At 44.5% G+C, this 18,798-nt stretch overlaps 1 protein-coding gene across 1 annotated transcript in view; it reads right to left on the reverse strand.

Annotated features, from left to right (window-relative positions):
- col27a1b (collagen, type XXVII, alpha 1b) overlaps nt 1-18,798 on the reverse strand; it is an 87,128-nt gene that overhangs the window by 36,405 nt on the left and 31,925 nt on the right. The window contains exons 8-24 of the mRNA XM_086169801.1: nt 17,261-17,305; nt 13,306-13,359; nt 12,267-12,311; nt 10,261-10,314; nt 8,479-8,523; nt 6,748-6,801; nt 5,977-6,021; nt 4,341-4,394; nt 4,154-4,198; nt 3,919-3,972; nt 3,740-3,793; nt 2,636-2,689; nt 2,462-2,515; nt 1,401-1,454; nt 1,253-1,297; nt 343-396; nt 54-98 (exon numbers count right to left, since the gene is read on the reverse strand). Coding sequence (XP_086025927.1) covers nt 54-98; nt 343-396; nt 1,253-1,297; nt 1,401-1,454; nt 2,462-2,515; nt 2,636-2,689; nt 3,740-3,793; nt 3,919-3,972; nt 4,154-4,198; nt 4,341-4,394; nt 5,977-6,021; nt 6,748-6,801; nt 8,479-8,523; nt 10,261-10,314; nt 12,267-12,311; nt 13,306-13,359; nt 17,261-17,305 — 855 coding nt within the window. The remainder of the gene's footprint in view (nt 1-53; nt 99-342; nt 397-1,252; nt 1,298-1,400; nt 1,455-2,461; nt 2,516-2,635; nt 2,690-3,739; nt 3,794-3,918; nt 3,973-4,153; nt 4,199-4,340; nt 4,395-5,976; nt 6,022-6,747; nt 6,802-8,478; nt 8,524-10,260; nt 10,315-12,266; nt 12,312-13,305; nt 13,360-17,260; nt 17,306-18,798) is intronic.

Raw genomic sequence — 18,798 nt, forward strand, 5'->3', positions numbered from 1 at the left:
CACAGCGAGCATCAAACACAAATCAGCAGATGAGTAGTGAGAAAGGCCTTTACCCTCTCGCCGGGCTTTCCGATCTCACCAGTTATCCCGGTCTCACCCTACAGCAGAGCAGCCAATTAGCACATCACAAACGTATTCATGCCTTTTCTTTTATTCTTTTTTTTTCATCTCAAAATCAGTCATAGCGCGCTCAGAGGCCCGTTCCCCTGTGGCAACAAAGAATTAACATCTAATTTACACACATTCAGATGGTATATTATCATAAAAGAAGAACCGCGTGGGGAATATTTGGGTTAGAGGTGACGGCGGTTTCGATGGCGAGCGCGTTTTCATCGGTCTGACCTTGAGTCCGTCTGGGCCTGTAAATCCGGGGAATCCCTCCCTTCCAGGCCTGCCCTGAACAGAAAGTGAAAATGACACAGGGAAGCGCGCCGCGCGACGACAAACGCTCATTTAGCGAGCTCAAACTTCGAGTTAAAAAACAGACAAAAAAAAGACGCCGCCCCCGAGAGGCAGGGGCGAAAAACAAAACAAGAGAGAAAACCGCAGACTTTCAACGATTCGTGAAACAAAGAGGGCGTTTTCGCAGCATCAAAGGCTTCTTATTACTCGCAAAACTTTATTTGTTTTCGGTCATCCGTGTTTGTTTTCGTAAACGGGTTGCACGTTCGGGAGGCGGCGGCGCAAAGGCGTCAAGCAAAAGCAGAATTCGACGGATTCGGCTGCTCCGTTGTTCCGCCCCGAATTGATTGTGATTGGAACTGTTTGACTCTATTTATATTGCGGTTTATAACGTTACCCTGCTAGCGCTACACTACGCTAGGATGTTGCATATCTCGATCAGAAACCAGAAAAAAAAAAAGAAAAACAAATCAAGACTGATTAAATTATTATTCTGTTTTGATTTTGTGATTAATGTATGTTAAATAATTCGTATTATCTCAATGCGTCTCGTCTTGCTGAGCGTTTTCCCGACATTTCCTGTTCAAACGCCTCCCCCCTAAAAAAAACAGATCAGTGAAACCGCCTGATTAAGTAGAGATTAAAATTAAAAAAAGATAACATTTCACAAATTGGCTTCTGAACAATGAAGATAAACCGGGGAATATTATACCGAAGCAGAGTGAAGTTAGAAACAGAGGCGTTTGATGCCGGGGTGTTTTGTGCTAACGCGGCGCTAGTCGTTTTTTTTTTTTTTTTTTTTTTTTTTTGCCCGGTTATGAATGGCGGTGTTTATCCAGTCAGCACTCACCTCGAGTCCAGCCGGCCCAGCTGGCCCAACTGGTCCCTCATCACCCTGAGAGGATCATTACAGCGAAAAGGTCAGAGGAAGACAAATATATACAATCAGCATATATGATAAACTTATACATCATCACGACCGTATCCAGGTTGCCCACCTGAATTCCACTCGCGCCTCTCGGACCCGGTAACCCTCTCATCCCTTGCTTTCCCTGCAAGTGACACAGGTAAAATGTAATTTTCCGATTAGCAGTAATTCATTCTTTATCGATTCACCACTTATGATGCGGTCAGAATGGAGCTTATCCATGCTATCGTTGGGCGAGAGGCCGGGTGCACCCTGGACCGGACGCCACTTGATCACAGGGTCGCATACGGAGACATAAAGCCATTCACTCTATTGTTTACATGTCGTGGAAATACAACCATTCACCTATCTATTCACAGAAACATACAACCATTCGCTTTCTTATTGACACCTCTGGGCAATTTAAGGTCTCGGATGAACCGCATGCATGTTTTGGACTGCAAAAACAAAAAATGCAAACACGGGTGGAGAACATGGTGATTGCACACAGAGGAGGTCCCATATTGGAATTGAACTAGGGACCTTCTTGCTGCGAGGGAGAAAGGCGAACCAACCACTACGCCACCGTATTTCAGAATCAGAAAAAATAAAATAAGAAATAAAAAAAAATAGAATAAATACATTTTAAATTAGACTTTAAATAAATGTTATATATATATAAAAAAGAAATATATATATATATATATCCATCAATCTTCTTTCGTCTTATGGCTGGGCTGCATTATATTATTATTTAAAATATGATGGTTACAACTATTATAAATAAATAATTTAATATATATATATATGTATATATAATAAAAAGTAATGAAATAATAATAATAAAAAACGACAAAGATAATAATAATACTAATAAATAATAATTTCCCTTCCTGATTACTAACAAATAGTATTAGTAATGTAAATAGTATTAGTACTATAGTATTTATTCAATAATTAAAGAAATAATGATAAATAATTTCTCTTCCTGATTACTAACAAATAGTATCAGTACTATAAATAGTATTAGTATTAGTAGTATAGTGTTATTTTAATAATTAAAGAAATAATAATAATTTATAATAATGATAAATAACTAACCCTTCCTGATTAATGTATACATTTTTAAGAATTCAGTAGATCGTTGGTTACCTTCGGTCCTTCAGGGCCATTTTGACCGGGCGGGCCGATGTCACCTGGGAACCCCTGTGAAGACAACCAAGACCCTCAATTCCAATCAGCACCATTTCATAGTGCATTCAAAAGCGCAACGTTATCGTTCATGTACTCGTGCAACCCCAAGGGTTTGGTACCAACGGGCCTTACCTCAGGTCCGGGGGGGCCCGATAACCCGTCAGGCCCCTGCTCACCAGGTTTACCCTGAAACATACGGTCGATCATTAAACCGGTACCTCAGGAGCCTTAAAAACGATCCCCTCTAACACCAATTAATCCCAGTTGTTGGTCCCTAACTTCTGTGATCAGAACGTCGGCGACGGAACCTTAAAAAAAGTCAGATCGAGAGAAAAAAAACGCATGCGGGGGCACGCAGGTGCCAACTTTATCGGATTAGTCGGAAAATCTTCGTCAGTATTTGCACTGGGAATTTGCCAGTGGACTGCGCTCTGATGGGTCGATTAGCATAGATTTCCATAATTTTAGAGCGAATAAAACCAAAGTACTACTTAACACATGAATGGATGAACACTCCTCTTTTTTTTTTCCTCCTGTTTGTGGAAGTTTAATCCCTTTTCTTCTGGGGCGCCGGCGTTCATTCTTGCGCGCTTCCAAGGACACAGTGTGCCCTTTGTGCAAATAAGAATGCAAACTGCACCATTTTTAAACACAGCTACTTTTTACTCCATATTTGTAGTCTTATAATGCTTTTTTTTTCTATTTTGCTGGTCTGTTTATCATCGATATTACATCAAAAACTACACCAAGTTTGCTGGAGTTATACTCCATCCCATTCAAGAGATGTTTTTTCATGACGCACATACATAGAACAGTCAACAGTTAATATGAGTATTAATTCTGATTAAACGGCAGAAGTGAAAAGACTTCAAAACTGGTTTGTGAAGAAATGTAAGTATAAAAAAAGCAGAAGAAACAAACAGATACCGGATGAGGACAAAAAGGCCATGAGGGTCACATCTGTCCTCCTGGGAGGAGCAAGAAGTAGAACCGGGACCCAGAGATTTGATTTTGTTGATGATTTTGTTTTCCCAGGGATGTTATTCATGTGGCGGTCCGCTTAGAAATGACCGAAAACAAAGAGAGATGTTTGGGGCGAAATCGTCTTGGAACCAATCAGAGGCTCTGGCAGTTTTTATAAACACGAAAAGAAGGAGCAGCAAGAATTCGCCGATGATTGATTTGCAAATCTGCTGTTAGGAACCGGCGGAAGGATCACCGGGAAGGGTCACTAACCTGCGGTCCGGGTATTCCACGCGGACCTGGCTCACCGGGTGACCCCTGGATACCCTGTGAACGAGACAGCGGCTACAGCGTCACGACGACAAAGAGCACGGGAGCTTTTTCCCAGGAATTCATGGCCGTGCAAGTCCATGAATGAGTCATGTGGCGAAACACGGCGAAAACACGCCTACCTTGTCCCCTTTGAATCCGCACTCCCCTTGCTCCCCTGGTATCCCAATGTCGCCCTGAGGAAATTCGAAAAAGGCATTATGACAAGCAGCATCGGACCCAGAGCCAAGATGAGATGAACTTGCGTTGCACGTCTCTCTGTTTTTTTGCCAAAAAAACAACAACAAAAATGGTTCAAAAATCTCTAGATCTCTATTCTAGCGGGTTATTAGTCTGAGAAATCCATATTTAGATCACCTGATCACCTTTCAGTCCTGGTTCACCGGGATTCCCAGGCACTCCCTTTGGAACGGAGAACAAAAGGAACAAATTAAGACCTTTTCCTTGTTCAGCAGACTTTGAAACCATCCACGCCGGGTTGCGTGTGTTAAGGAAAATGTCTATTAAGCCATTATTTGGGAAAGAAATTAGAGTCCATGTTTACCTTGAGTCCTGGTGGTCCTGGTAACCCCATAATGCCAAAAGAGCCCATGTCACCCTTTACCAAAGAAACACACGAAATGCACACTTACTCGACTGACAGGTCAGATAAAATGCATGAAATTTCTTTATTTTTCACGGGTTAAGTCAAGGGTTCAGCCGAACTTTGATGAAATATGTGGACGCGCTACTGCAAAAATGCACCAAAAGTTTGTTCATATAGGACAAAAGTTCGGCCCGCGGGCCAAATATGGCCCGTGTTCAAATTTAAACGGTAAAATCAATAATAAAATCTAATGTGGTCCGGCAGCCTGTTTTTCTATTTCGTATTTTTGATGTGGGTCTAAAACTGAAATAATGAAAATCACTTCAGCATTTCTTTTTTTTTGATAAGGAGTAATAGAAGGATTCCTATGGCGCTCGATGTCTTTCTGAATAATATCAACGTTACTGTTGTTCTACTGTTCACATGTTTTGAATTTAGAAGTGAGCATTCAATAGTGAATAATATATCATCTTTCATATACATCAATTTGTATATGTTTAATATTTCTGATTTTTTTTTTCCCCCAGAGACTTTTTTCTCATTCTATGTGGTATTCAAATATGAACAACAGGATAATTCTGGTAAAAACTTTAGAAATTAAAAGTATGCCAGTTAAAATGAACTGATAAATGCCAGATAACATGAATGCCGCTGTTTAACAATACGGTAACACTTTGGAATACCTTTGGTAGATAGATCATTAAAATAATTCTGCGTGGTATTACATTATATCGTATATGAAATTAACACCTTTTGCAAGGGCCAGATTCATTCTAAGAAGTCGCAATATATTTTTATATATTTATTTTTTTCTGTTATTTTAATGATAAAATAAGCATTTCTAAGGTGGCAACCAACCAGAGCATGGTGTTCTGTATCCTGGACTCTGATTGGCTCAGCGACTGTATCATGTAGCATTCTCTGCATGTCCTGTACCGTTTCACAAATACGTGCGATCGCAACTCGTTTAAGAGAATAGGAAGTGTTGTAAGAGTGTGTGGAGGGTCTTAAATCTTTAAAATATATGTAATATTACAAATGCATTCCCATCTTTCTTGAAACAGCCTTCCATCTGCATCAGCTTTTTTCTTTCTGGACATTTAGGGTTCATTTGTATTTCTCAATTCCACTTGTCAAAAATCGCATTGATGTGGATACACTGCGATCTTTGTGGGTAGCATGATCAGCATGAATTGTGGGAAATGTAGTTTTATAGTCAATGCACACATTTGACTTAATTATTTTAAGACAATCGGACCTTTTAAGACGGCCACATAAAATGACTTGGCGGGCCGCTTTTGGCCCGCCGGCCTCGAGTTTGAAGAGAATACTCAAGTGAGTGCACCGAAGTGGACGACTTAGCTGCGTCCAAACGTAAACAATGGCTCAAAAATACACAAAGAGGAATTTTTGGCTCTCTGATCCACTTGAAGCCATCGGACAAGGGAGTAAACAGACGAAAGAAGGCGGTAGCGTTTCGGCATTCTGCGGCAAAGGGATGCTCGTAAAAAGACCGGACCCTTCTTGAAGAGCCAAAAAGACCGAGTAGTCACATCACGAACTCGATCGGTAAGGTAACTGAGAGGAGACTCACAAGAAGACCAGGGACTCCACATGGGCCTGGAGCTCCCAGTTCACCCTTGGAGAGGAGAAAGAGGGGAAGAAAGAGAGAGAGAGAGAGAGAGAAAAGCTGCTTCGGTTAAAAGGCTTCGTGGGAGGACGACAAGTCAGAGATTAAGAGGGGAAAGGTAAACACAAACAATAAGTTCCTCTGTTGTATTCGGTTATTAGTTTGTTCCTCTGCTGACAAAGATATTCCTCTCCTCAGTAAAACCCAGAGAGGACTTGGCACTTTGCACACAGAGACATTTGTTGTCCAAATGATCTACCCCGCAGCCACATGCCATGCCTGCATCCTCTCCAAGCCGCGCGAGGCGGCCAATGGAGAGATGGATGACAGCGTGGCCTTCCTGTCGCCTCCTCCATTTCTCGATGAATGAAAGGAGATGAATTGAGCCAAATGGAGCGTGCCCTCCTCCCTCTGGAGGACGGGAAATGAGGCCTGGAGGAGGCGTGCGGAGGTGGGGGGGGGGGGTCGGCCAATCACGATCTGACAGGAGACCCCGCTCGCGGTGGACTGTGAGGGTCAACCGAAAGAGAGCGGCGGCGAAAACTGCTGACGCCGCCCGAATATCAGCGAGGATTATGAAAGGGGGGGGGGGAGCGGGTTGTTGAATGACTGGGCAGATTCATCTCACACTCGGGAGAGGAGCGGGACTTTTATTCGGCATTTAGTTACAACGCACGCTTTTTAGCGTTTAGCATCGGTTGAGCGCGTCGTCATGGGGTGCGTCTTTTCACTTACGGGGTTCCCATCAGGGCCAGGAGGTCCCCGCTCGCCAAAGTCACCAGGAAACCCCTGAGCACAGAAACAGACAGACCAGTTATGTAATCAGAAGTTGGGGGAAATAGCGGCTTCACTGCGGTCGCGCCGCTATCGGCCGATCGGTCGATCTCTCCGCCGCGCGGTTTTTGTCGGTCGAGTTATCGCGCGATACACTAGGGGACCGACGCAAGTGTTTCCCCCCTCGCTCCCCCCCCCCCCCCCAAAAAAAACAGACGTAGGCGGGATAAAGCCGAGCAAATCTCATCAAATTCGCCCCCAGCGCTTCATTCCTGGGAGACTGGCAGGAAATTCCATGGCTGAGTGTTTCCAAGCGACTAAATGTCTGCGTGTGCGCGCTCGCCGGCTCGCTGGCAGGCAGCGCTCGGTCCGAGCCCCCCGTCGCCCCCCCCCACCCCCCCGGGACTCGCCTGAATGGCCGACTAAAGCCACTTGGCTCGGGAACTGCTGACTCTGCAGTTCTTTTTTTTTGTGTGTGTTATTGTTGTTGCTTTTTCCGCTCGTAACTCCATTATGGATGCAGAACGGGCGGCACGCTTCCACGTGCGCTCGTCCCGGAGGGGGCGACCGCCTCGCGGCAGACGGAAGGTGAGCGCCATGGATGGAAAAACGATAAGTGGCTGAAGCGGGGGGGGGGGTGGTGGAAGGGGGGGAGGGGGGTCTCGCGCTCCGTCGGCGCACGGCGAAACAAAATTAAATCAAAGATGGGACGGTTTGACAGGACCGTTTATGCGCCCGCTGATTTGGAACATTTGGCCGATGCGGATAAAGTAATAAGACATAATCGGTGCAACGTGAAGCCCCCGAGGGAAACGTGGAAAAATGTTTTGCCTCTTTCAAAAAAAAAAAAAAAAAAAACGGCCAATAATTGAGTCGGTTTTGATCGGAAACACATGGGACCCCGGGTGCTCTCCGGGACTGGCAAGACCTTTTCTCATTTTGTGATCCGTCCCAGAAACCTCTGCCATGCTATAATTTGTAAACTGTAACTCTGACTGGATATAAATATATAAAAGAGCCGATGAATTACACGCAAAGCTCGAGGGTCCGCCGCTCCGAGCCGGAGTCGACCGGAGCGGCGGAACCGAGATGCATCTCTGCCGGGTCCGATTGACCCGCTTTGCAGTGCCGGTGCCGCGGGAACGTCTTACGCGAAATGACTTGGCTTCCAGGAGTACGTTTGCTGACGTCGGTCGGTGTCACAAACCATTACGGCGTAATAATATTTAAAAAAAAATAACAAAGGGGAACCAGAACCGGCTTTGGGAAAGCACCAGATTATAAACAGGATTAGTATTTTCCGTGTAAGACGGAGATGTTGACTACAGACTTCCCTGCTCCGAGGGCTTCGAGGGACCCTCGGGAGCCGAACCGACGCCGTTTTCGTACCGATGCAAAACAAAGGGGGCACTTTGTGAAAAGGCCGCCCCGAGTCGAGGAAGATCAGTTTGCAGATATCCATTGCGCTCTGGGATGGATTATTGGTCTCCCCACATGTACAGTGAGGGGAAGTAGCCATCAGAGGGTTGGGAATTCGATATTCTATCACGAGAGAGAGGGGTTTCTAGGTCTCTCTGAAGCTAAATGTCATGTAATAGACTACAATGAAAGTAGCTCGGCGCTACGCTAAGAGCCCGTCGTGGCGCTGCGGCGGAAATGCTGTCTTAGAAGTATGTTGAGAGAAAACTTTACCGGCCTACCCATCTTGCCCTTCTTCCCATGAACGCCAGGAATTCCCTGAAAACAGAAAAAGAGAGGTAGACAGAGGGAGAAACAGAGGGAGAGAGGGGGAGGAGTCAGATTTTTAGCGAGCAGATCACACTGGATCCAGACATTTCAGTTGGATCGGTCGGGAATGAACCATCCGGGCTGAAGGTGGGTCGATTTTAACGCGCCGCAGGAGCATAACTACGATCGAAAAATGACGCATCGTCAACCGCCTCGCGCTTTCGGGCCAAATTTCTCGCCGATCTGTCTGTTCTGATGGCTTATGGGGAACTGAGTGATTGGTTAAGGGTGTAACGCCGCGGCGCCGCCGTACATCATGGCATCGCTGAGTGACGATGCACATCCTGAAGCTGAAAAATGGATCATAATATTGGGTCCATTTAATCTTCCCCGATGCGCCATGGGGGGGGCTAAAGTGACTACTTATTTCTAGATTTTACCTGAATGACCTTCTTTCCAGGAGTGGGAAAAAAAAAACAATGTTTTTTTCATATAAAATGTGGAATAAGGCTGGGTTAGGGTTAGCTAACTAGCTAGCTATCACCATAGATACAATATGATTTAGAATGTTGATTTACTGACCTGTATATAGTATACATATATATGCATATATATACATATGTATATGTATACATATATACATATATATATATAGATATATATATGTATGTATGCATCTATACTGCTCAAAAAATAAAGGGAACTCTTCAACAATACAATGTAACTCCAAATCAGTCACACTTGTGTGAAATCAAACTGTCCATTTAGGAGGCAAAACTGATTTTGACGTGTTTTAAGGACATTACATCCATGTTGGATCAGCCTGTCGTGTGTTTTTCCACTTTCATTTGGAGTGTGACTCCAAATCCAGACCTCCATGGGTTAATACACTTGATTTCCATTGATTGTTTTTGTGTGATTTTGTTGTCAGCACATTCAACTATGTAAAGAACAAAGTATTGAATAGCAATTTTTTTATTCATTCAAGTCTAGGATGTGTTATTTTAGCGTTCCCTTTATTTGGGTTGAGCCCTGCCTGTCAGCCAATCACAGCTGGGATAGTTCGTAATCCCGGCGCAATGGATAATAAATGAATGAATGAATGAATGAATGAATGAATGAATGTTCTATTATCGCTTTCCCACTTATATTTTCTCATGTGAAAAACAATGTCTTCATTTGAAATACTTTTACAGGCCTCTACATTTTCTTGTCTTTTTGATTCCCGTTTAACTCGGCTCTGGAAATAACAACCGGAACAAGGAAGAGGAAATCGCAAGACCTCCTTCCCGCTGGGTCAAACACATTCTGAGATGTACGGATGGATTCACCGAGCCAGGCGTCATCTGTGGAACCGAGCGGCGGGTCAAGTTACAGTCGCGGCCCTGAATGCGCGACTGAAACGAATAAATAAATAAATGAAAGCAGCCAAGCAAATGGAATATATTTGGTACCAAAAATAGATTTTGAGTAGCAGTTCTGATCCACTGCCTAAAGATTCACAACAATAAACTTGGCAGCATTGGGGCCCTCTTCAATCCAGCTCTTAAATTATATCCGGAGGAGGAGATTGAGGCAGGGTATTCCCACCGGACCCTCCTACTTAGGCCCCTTTAATGGCGGTTTGATAGAGTGTGCCTGCAGTATTTCACGAATTTAAGTTATGCCTTCTTCATCACATTGGTCCGCGAGCAGACATATAATACAACCCGGTAGCGATTAGCTGTCAGCGTCAATAATACTCACCCTCTCGCCATCAGGACCGGGAGGGCCAAAAAGCCCCGGGACTCCGATGTGCCCCTAAAAAAAAAAAAGATGAAAAAGATGGCGGGGTGGAAGAGGTGAGGCGAGAAGGATGGAACAGGAGGTGGACAAAGGGGGGAGGGGGCAGAATTAGACTGAGAAGGACACGACGAAGAACCGTCGGACCGCCGACGGGGCCGTGAGCCGGCGTTCTTTGACGGGTTTAAGGGCGAAGCGAGGAGCCAAGCCTTGAGGCAAGTGTATATGCCCATGGACTGCATGGTGCTGGCTTCCACGATGTAGTCCAAGGGCACATACCCTCGCGTCAGGGATCTCTGAAGATCGCCTCCTACCAGCCTCCTCGGGAAAGGTCAGAAACGGAAAAATTGCGTTAAATGACAAGCTGCCGGGTCGCGTTCGTTACGCTCGTCCGCAGGGCCGTACATTTTAAAGCGACTGGGCAAAGACAGGGAATCACAGAAGAGACTCGGGACGATCGGGCTACGTGTACCGTTATTGTCCAAATAGAAACGACCATTATTATCGCAAAGGAGGCACCCGGTGTTTATGAAAATGGCATTCATCTCCCCTAAAAAAAAAAAAAAAAAAAAAAAAAGGCAAAACAGACACAATGAAAATAAGAATGAGAAAAATAATAAGACAATACTTTATTGGTCCAAATAGGGGAAATACCCCAAAACCCGAGTATGTTTTTTAAAGGAAAGCATACCGTGAGGCGAAGAGGGTCTATAACAGCGGTCTCCGACCTTTTTTGGACCAGGGACCAGTTTTTAAGCATGAAAATGTTTCTGTGGAGGCGCAGGGGTTCAAATAATAAAACCTTTTGTTGACAGTATTTAATCTGAATACAAAAATTACACTTTATATATGGCAATTACAATAATTTTACACTATAGCTTCATTAGCTAGCCATTGACCGCAAAGAATGGATAGCGGACGCGGAGCTTGTGTATCACCTGTTGCGATGAACCCGTAACTTAGCTACGAATCTTGATATTTTCTTTTAAATGCAGCTTTCTTTTTGCCGGCTTCTTTTTGACCGCTTCTGCGGTCTCAATGTTTGAACAGTTCCTCCCCGAAAAAGCTCTCCAGCGACTTTTGCTTCTGGCTAATTTTTTTCAAGGGCTAGCTTGTGATAGCCGATGGCGCGACAGAAATAGGTGCTGCAGTAAGGCGACGGCGGAAACAGACGTTTTTCAAAATAAGATCCGGAAGGTCGACTGGGGAAAAAAAATATAATTTGTACCAAGAAAGATTTTCTTTGCAGACCCCTGGTCTAAAGGACCCATCCTCCGGCTGATACGGGACATTGAACCCAACCCAAATATAACAAATTTCCACTACTTATGGACCTGTAACTCCAGCTAATGCATGAAAAACGTTGCTATTTAGGATTTCCTGGGATTTCCGATGTGGACACAAAGCTCGGAAAGGACTATAAAACTATAAGTGGTACCACAAACACACGGTGACAACTCATCTGCCCTTGAGCTTGTGGATTCTGCACGGTGGCGGCAGTACCCGGCCGAGCTTACGGATGTGATATTGGGTGGGGACGTTAAAACCAAATAAAACCAGCTTTTTTTGGGATGTAAATGAAGCGCAAGAATTCCCCGTTTCGATTAGAGAAGAGGCGGATGACACGAAGCACGAAGGGAAATGAGTAATTATCGAGTGATAAAGAGATTTCTCCATCAAGCGCTCGGTAGTTTGGTTTGAAAAACGTGAAACTGAGAAGATTCTCTTATTAATCAATTGAATTCTTCAGGAAAATTTTTGATTTTATTTTGGGAAGGACTGGCGAGTTCGTCTGGCCAAGAATGGATGTATGAGTAGATGAATAAATAAATGGAGAAATAAAAAATAGCCAAAAAGCCCTACTTTTATTGTTATTATTATTATCATAATGCACGTGACGCACAGCTTCTTAAACAACCAAAGGGGTTCAAAAATCACGTCAATCTTGCTTTTTTAAAACGTTTACTTACCATCTCTCCCTTCGGCCCTTTTTTCCCTACAGGCCCCGGCAGACCCTGAACAAAGAGGACGACAGCACACACACACACACACACACACACACACGCATCCCAGGGGTTACAAACACAGCGCACAAAAAAAAAACCCACACAAATATCCGTCCTGTCAAAGAGCATGACTGGAAATAGCTAACTTGAATATATTTTTTTTGTTATGTTATATAATATTCCCCTTTCGGCTAGTATTTGCAGTGTTAATATTTCGGCTGCATTCTCATTCATTTTGCAGACAATCCATCAACACGTTATAATTATCATTATTATAATTTTTTTTTTTTTTTTCTTTTAGAAGAACCTCCACCGCACTGGAATCCATTTGCCTCATCATCAGCCCGCAGCCTGCAGATGGTAGGGGGAGCTAAAACCTAATCCATCACACACCCCTTACATGTCCATCACCGTACTGACTTACAGCGCTGGAGGGCAGAGCGGTTGTCCATCTACTTTTATTTTTTACCTCTTTTTTTTTTTAACACATTTTTCACCTGAGTTGGAAGAAACAGGTTGTAAATTAAAAAAAAAAAAAAAAAAAAAAAAATGGAGAAAACCGATCTTTCTGTCTTCGACTTAAACAATATTCCGAGACAGAGCTTATTTGAACTTTGGAGAGCGGCGGTCGTTCGTCATGCCGCGCCTCGGGCTCGCCGTGCTCGGGGCAGTGACTTCTATGGAAGCCTAGTAACATTTTATTTCCCGACTTGACAGTGTTGGAGAGGTGGTGAGGGGGCATCGGATGCTGATATTCCAGTTAAGTTGCTTCTCAGAGCCTCATCTACTCGTCCCGCCGTGATTTGGATCTACCTTGTTTGCTTTCAGGGAAAGACCACCTTAAAATCAACTCTATATATTCCATTAATTGAACCCCTGTCTCTTTTTATTGTTTTATCTCTCCAGTTCTGAAGCTCTGAGTATATATCTGTGTGTATGTGTGTGTGTGTGTGTGTGTGTGTGGCCCTGCTCAACCAGCACCGCAACATTAGATTTACTGCACCTGCCTGCCAGGATAGCCTTTGACCCCGGGGCTTCCATCATCTCCCCGCTTGCCCTGCAGAGAGAGAAAGAGAGCCAGACAGAAATTAGCTCTAGAAATGGAGGATAAAAAATAAATAGCTTGCTAACCAGGCTATGCCGGTTGCTATAACCACCTCCGAAAGGCTAATTAAAAGTTATAAAGCACAACATTCACGATGCGATAAACAGCCGACTCGGATGAGGAATTGCAATTTCTGTTATTTAATGAAGGAGTTTTGTTTCGCGAAGCAGCACGGTAGACGCCGCCTCGTTTAGCTTTTCATTAACAGAGCGCCGTTATAATTCAGACAAGAACGGCAAACATATTCACCCTTGATGTTCGTTAAATATGTTCTACCTCGCAGCAACAACCAAAAACCCTACAGAGGCGTCCCGCGGGAGCGCCGAGTCGTATTTGGGCGGAGTTTATTAGTAGAGGCTTTTCTTTCCGTAAACAAAAAGCAAAGTTTCGTTTTTGGCGAGGGTTTGCAGAGAGTTTGCGTGAAGGTAACGTGGCGCCGGAATGAGGCCAGGATTGTTCTCAATTTGAAAAACAGCGGTCGACAACAGAGGCGGCTATTGTTATAGTTGGTATTATCCATGGGGACGCAATTCAAAAACATCATAATTGGAAGCATTGTTATTTTTCACATTAGCATAACGGCCCCCCTCCCCTTGCACCTACTTTCTGCAGATCAACTCTTCCATTTACACAACAAGCCACCATAACCTTGACCCGCCCCATAAACCTGGCGCTGACATTCGGAAACTCCCTATAGGTCATTGGAACCGAAGAAGCCTCTCGGATGAGCGCGGAAACGTCTCCAAGTGAAGAAATTCAAATCCGGTGGCAATGTGAATCTACGACATTTTGGAAATCAAATCCAGTTTTTTTCTTTAAAAAGAAACATCGAAACCGTATCATTGACTATTTATCGGTTTGTCTTCCTTGTTTTGGAGCATCTTGCCGATGCCAGGATCTCCGGCGATATGACGCCTGCATTTCAAACTCGACAATCAATGCCCCCTTCAAAACGAGAGCCCGACTCTCGACTAGCGCCATCTGCGACCTTGCATGTTGTTCTCCCAAATCCCTTGCCGAGGCGTCCGCCGTTGTTATTTCTTTTATCAATATCAAAGCTATCGTTGCCTCATCTCAGCTATTAGCATTTAAGCAAGAACTATTGTTATTAGTATGAGATCATTTATGCCTTTCCCTCCCAACTCTCATACCGCCCTTTATCTCAGTTGAACTCTTGCTCTCGATCTCTAGCCTTCTCTCTTTCCACGCCGACCGGTCGAGGCAGAAGGTCGCCCATATTGAGCTGAATCCGTCCAAGGTTCCTTGGACCGCTCGCTCGGAAACCTCGTGTTTCAATCATTTGAAAAGAATGTGGTCCGGACCCACTCCACGTGGAATTCCTCATCAGTTGTTGTGATTTGGCCAAATATAAATAAAATAGTTTCACAATTTCGCCTTGTGAAATGATTGTCGTCTGAGAGAAGCGAGCCGGTTGTGGATTTGCAGTTTGGCACAAAATTGACTACAACTCCCCTTGCTTGTCAGTTGCGCTATTCCCTCTTGTCAATAAAGTAGCATTAGCATTTATTAGCGGCTATTACGTAACTCTCGGAAGGTCGATGTGGGGGAGAGCCGGTGGGAAAAATGAGGAGGAGGAACGGTTTCCGGGGGGCAACGTTCGCCAGGACATTTTGGTCTAATTTTTCCACATGTTTCCCATGACTGGAATATTGGTCAACAGGATAAGGGGGTTTTTGGGCCTCCTTGCAGGGGAGGCCTTTGTTTAAAAAGAACGTGAAAAAACAAGGTCTCGGAAGGTTTCGTAAATCGTAACGCTTTCACAGACGAAGCCTCGCTGAAAGTCGTGCAGGGGAGGTCTCCACGGTCTCCTCCCACCGGGAATTCCTGCCTCGTCTCGCTTGTCCGACTCCATCCCATCCGCTTTCCCAGGCTGTCAAGATCCCTTCCATTCATAATTCTAAACATACAACTCCTGCTCCCAACCCTCTTGAATATCACCGCACTTCTGCCGTGCCTTCTTTAAGATATATGGCCGTGCAATGTATCTCCTCCTTAAGTTTTTTTTTTCCTTTTCTTGAACGCCGGTTGCCCCTGCTGACTCATCCGAGAGGTTCCGTCTCCATCTACTGGCTCTACTTCACCGCCGCCGCCGCCGCCACCGCCGGCGCCTGAGCCTCAGGGAGATCGCAAACCCACCCTCTAATTCGAGTGTCGAATCATCAACTCCTTGCTTGAACTCCACTTGTCCTACTTCTTGCTCTTCTCCTTTTTTTTTGTTTTGCTTTTTTTTTTCCCCGGCTGCCGATAGTCTCGACTCCGACTCGACAAACCTAAACTTCTCGCAAGAAAAAGGGGAGGGGAAGATTTTTTTGTGATGTTACACAGCACATTCCTCCAAGAGATAGAGCATACAACTTGGACCTCGGAGAGTAGAAGAGGAGGAGGAGTGACCTAGGGTGTACAAACAATTTAGTCCACTTGTATGCTTGCCAAAAATGTAGCCCTCTCTTTTCCCGCCAAAAACCACTCCTATCCAGCGTCTGCTCTCCTCCGACTGTACACTCCCCGCTGTCCCGCCGCTGCTTTCTAACATCCCAACATCTCTTTGTTAATACTTTCTCCCCGTCACTCCCGCCCTTCTCTTTCTCCAGCGCTGTAACTATAAATGGAAACGACGTGCCGGAGTTTTATGGGAACTGTCTGTGCAGAGAGTCTGGGCCCTTTGATTCGACGGGTAAACATGGATACACAGCGAACACTGTGCCGCGAGCGCCTGGAAGAGCTGGCGTGCAAACACACACAAAAAAAGAAGAAAAAAAAATAAGGGGGGGTGAATACTGAATGTTTTACTGTTTGAGTTTTTTTTTTTTTTTTTATCCCATTCAATAAAATTTGCGCTTGGATGTCATTCATTCATTCATTCATTCATTCATCTATACCAGGGGTCTGCTCTTTTAATCCCTCTGATGCGACTCCCTGTGGCTTTTGAAAATAATGAATAAGTATATTTAATTAAAATGTTTTTTTTATCTTAGTTTGTTCATTTATAAAAATGTCATTTTAAGATGAGCTTTGAAGATTATAGCGAACTCGTAACATCAAAATAAAATTTAAAAGTTGCTGAGGACAGCGTCTTTGGTTTGTTTGTTTTGTTTTGTTTTTTTGATTTTTTTTTCCATAAACACAAGAATGACTGAAATAGAAATTGGGTATTTTGCTTAAAAGTAACCTTCAACCCAACGTCTTTTATCAAAATGTTGCTGCATGCAGAAATGTAATTTTGTTTTCTCTGCAGTTGTTCATTGATTAAAAAAAATGCAACATATATTTTGTAAATATATATAGCATAAAGGAAAAACAAAAAAACAAATAAAAAAACATTATATGCCGTGTTAATTCATTTTAAATTTCAAAAGTGTGTCGTGTGGCGCCCGCAGTTTTCTTCATCGTGGAGGTCCAAATGGCTCTTTGAGTGGTGAAGGCTGCCGATCCCTGATCTTTACGGTTCATCCTGCGCTCAGGCTTGACTTGGCGATTGATTGTTTTTGGAATAGCGGAGAAAACTGGAGAAAACTGCAGAAATCTGCACTGCAGGGGGGGAAACACGGGAGGCTCCAAACAAAAAGGCACAAAAAGTTGTTCTTACCGTGAGGCGGAAGCGCACATTTGAACCCTGAACTTGGAAAAAGTTGTATAAAGTGTGGAGGAACAGATAAAGGGTTTTACGGCGGCTCGCGCTCAATAATGTTCGGAAGCGGGGTGAAGTGGTGAGGGCAGTGTGGAGCCGCTGTGCCGCCGCGCTACTTAAAAAAACCCAAAGGTTTTTACTGTATCCAATCCACGCTTTCACTGAATAATTCATTGTATCTATGAGAGAAATGTGAATACTCACAGGTTCGCCCGGCAGCCCAGCGGGACCAGGATGACCTTTCTGGCCCTGTCGGTTGGAAGAGAATAATATCAAAGAAATGGCACGTCTTAATTACGGCGTAATCATCGAGCCGGCTCCAAGCAGAGTGTTGAATTATGGGTTGCGGAGAGAGACACGGGGCTAGCGGAGGTAGGCCAATCCGCCATTCTTCTTAATCTGGAATACATTACGCCAGTTTACGGATTTTTCAAGATGCGAGTCGTCGCTCGGTGGGTTTTTTTGCCTCAGGATACGAGCCGATATCGGAGTTAAGAGCGAGGACGGACGTTAGACACCCACGTGGCCGCCGCTGTCCGTGAAGTGGCGCTTAAAAAATGTTGGCACTAGCTAGCCCGGTGAAGATTATCCAAAAAACAAACGTGAAGTGCGTGTCGTCGCCTTGTCCGTGAGTTGTGGTGACGGAGAGAATCATTTGGTGCGACGGCGCCGGTTTGATTATCTTAAAAAGAGGACTGGTTTTCATTCCGTCACTAAATTAAGTTTAGCGTTAAAGTGTAGCATAGCGTGCAAGTTACATTTAGAAATACATTGTAGCATTCCATGTAGCATTAGCATTAATACATTAAGCGATAGAGCATGACATGTAAAACCCCAACCTCCTTAAAAATGTTTTTATGCATCATTACTTAGGTAAGTACATTTAAATTTAAAAACGCGCAACAAAAACGGGGCGCTGAATTAATAGCATTTCAATTGATTTCAATGGGGACATTGAATTTGATAGACGAGCGAATTGATTACTGCACTCCAAGTATTATTTATTCAGGCAGCAAATGACGCATCAGCTACAAGGTGCTACGAAGTAAAACCCGTCCAATCAGAGGGAGCGTAGAGGCGGGGTTAACGGCGAGCGAAAATCGAGTCCAGGCCTGGAACCCGCTCCCAAATATCAATAAAAATAACGCAGCGGGCTTTGCGGGGACCCGTCGTAAAAATCGAATCCGTGACCGTGAAAATATTTAGCACAAGCTAGTAAAACCTGCGGCGAAACCCAAAAAAAAAAAAAAACAACGATGGCGAGACGGGCTCACGAATCAACAGGGGGTTAATTAAAGCCGTGAACGAATCGGGATAGCGACGGGTAAAAAAACCAAGAGGAGCGATTAACGGTCACCTCCAGGCCCCGTGGTCTCGAATGAGTAAACCAGCTGGTTACGAACTGTATTAATCCTCCCAGGATGCAGGCCACGGGGCCCCGGAGTGAGTGGAGTTCTGTAAAGAAAGTGCATCCGCTGGAGTGTGAAGTCATTAGCCACCAGCTGTGTTGGAGCGCCGGTCGGAGAGCCGATGCAACAAAAGGCTTCAAAAAGATTTTTATTTCGTTTCCATTTTTCGAAATAGCATCGCTAAAAACAAACACTCCGAGGGGGCCGCCGTCGCTCCGTCCAAGCAAACGGGAAATGGGCTACATGGACGTTCGATCCCCGGCTCCTCACGTCTGCAGCCAAACCCCCTCCAGCTGCTCCCGAAGGCCCGGTTAGCGCCTTGCACGGCCATCG

This window comes from Fistularia commersonii, chromosome 22 (assembly GCF_037954325.1).
Source record: "Fistularia commersonii isolate RoL2024-O1a breed Wild chromosome 22, RoL_Fcom_v1.0, whole genome shotgun sequence".
Taxonomy (NCBI): domain Eukaryota; kingdom Metazoa; phylum Chordata; class Actinopteri; order Syngnathiformes; family Fistulariidae; genus Fistularia; species Fistularia commersonii.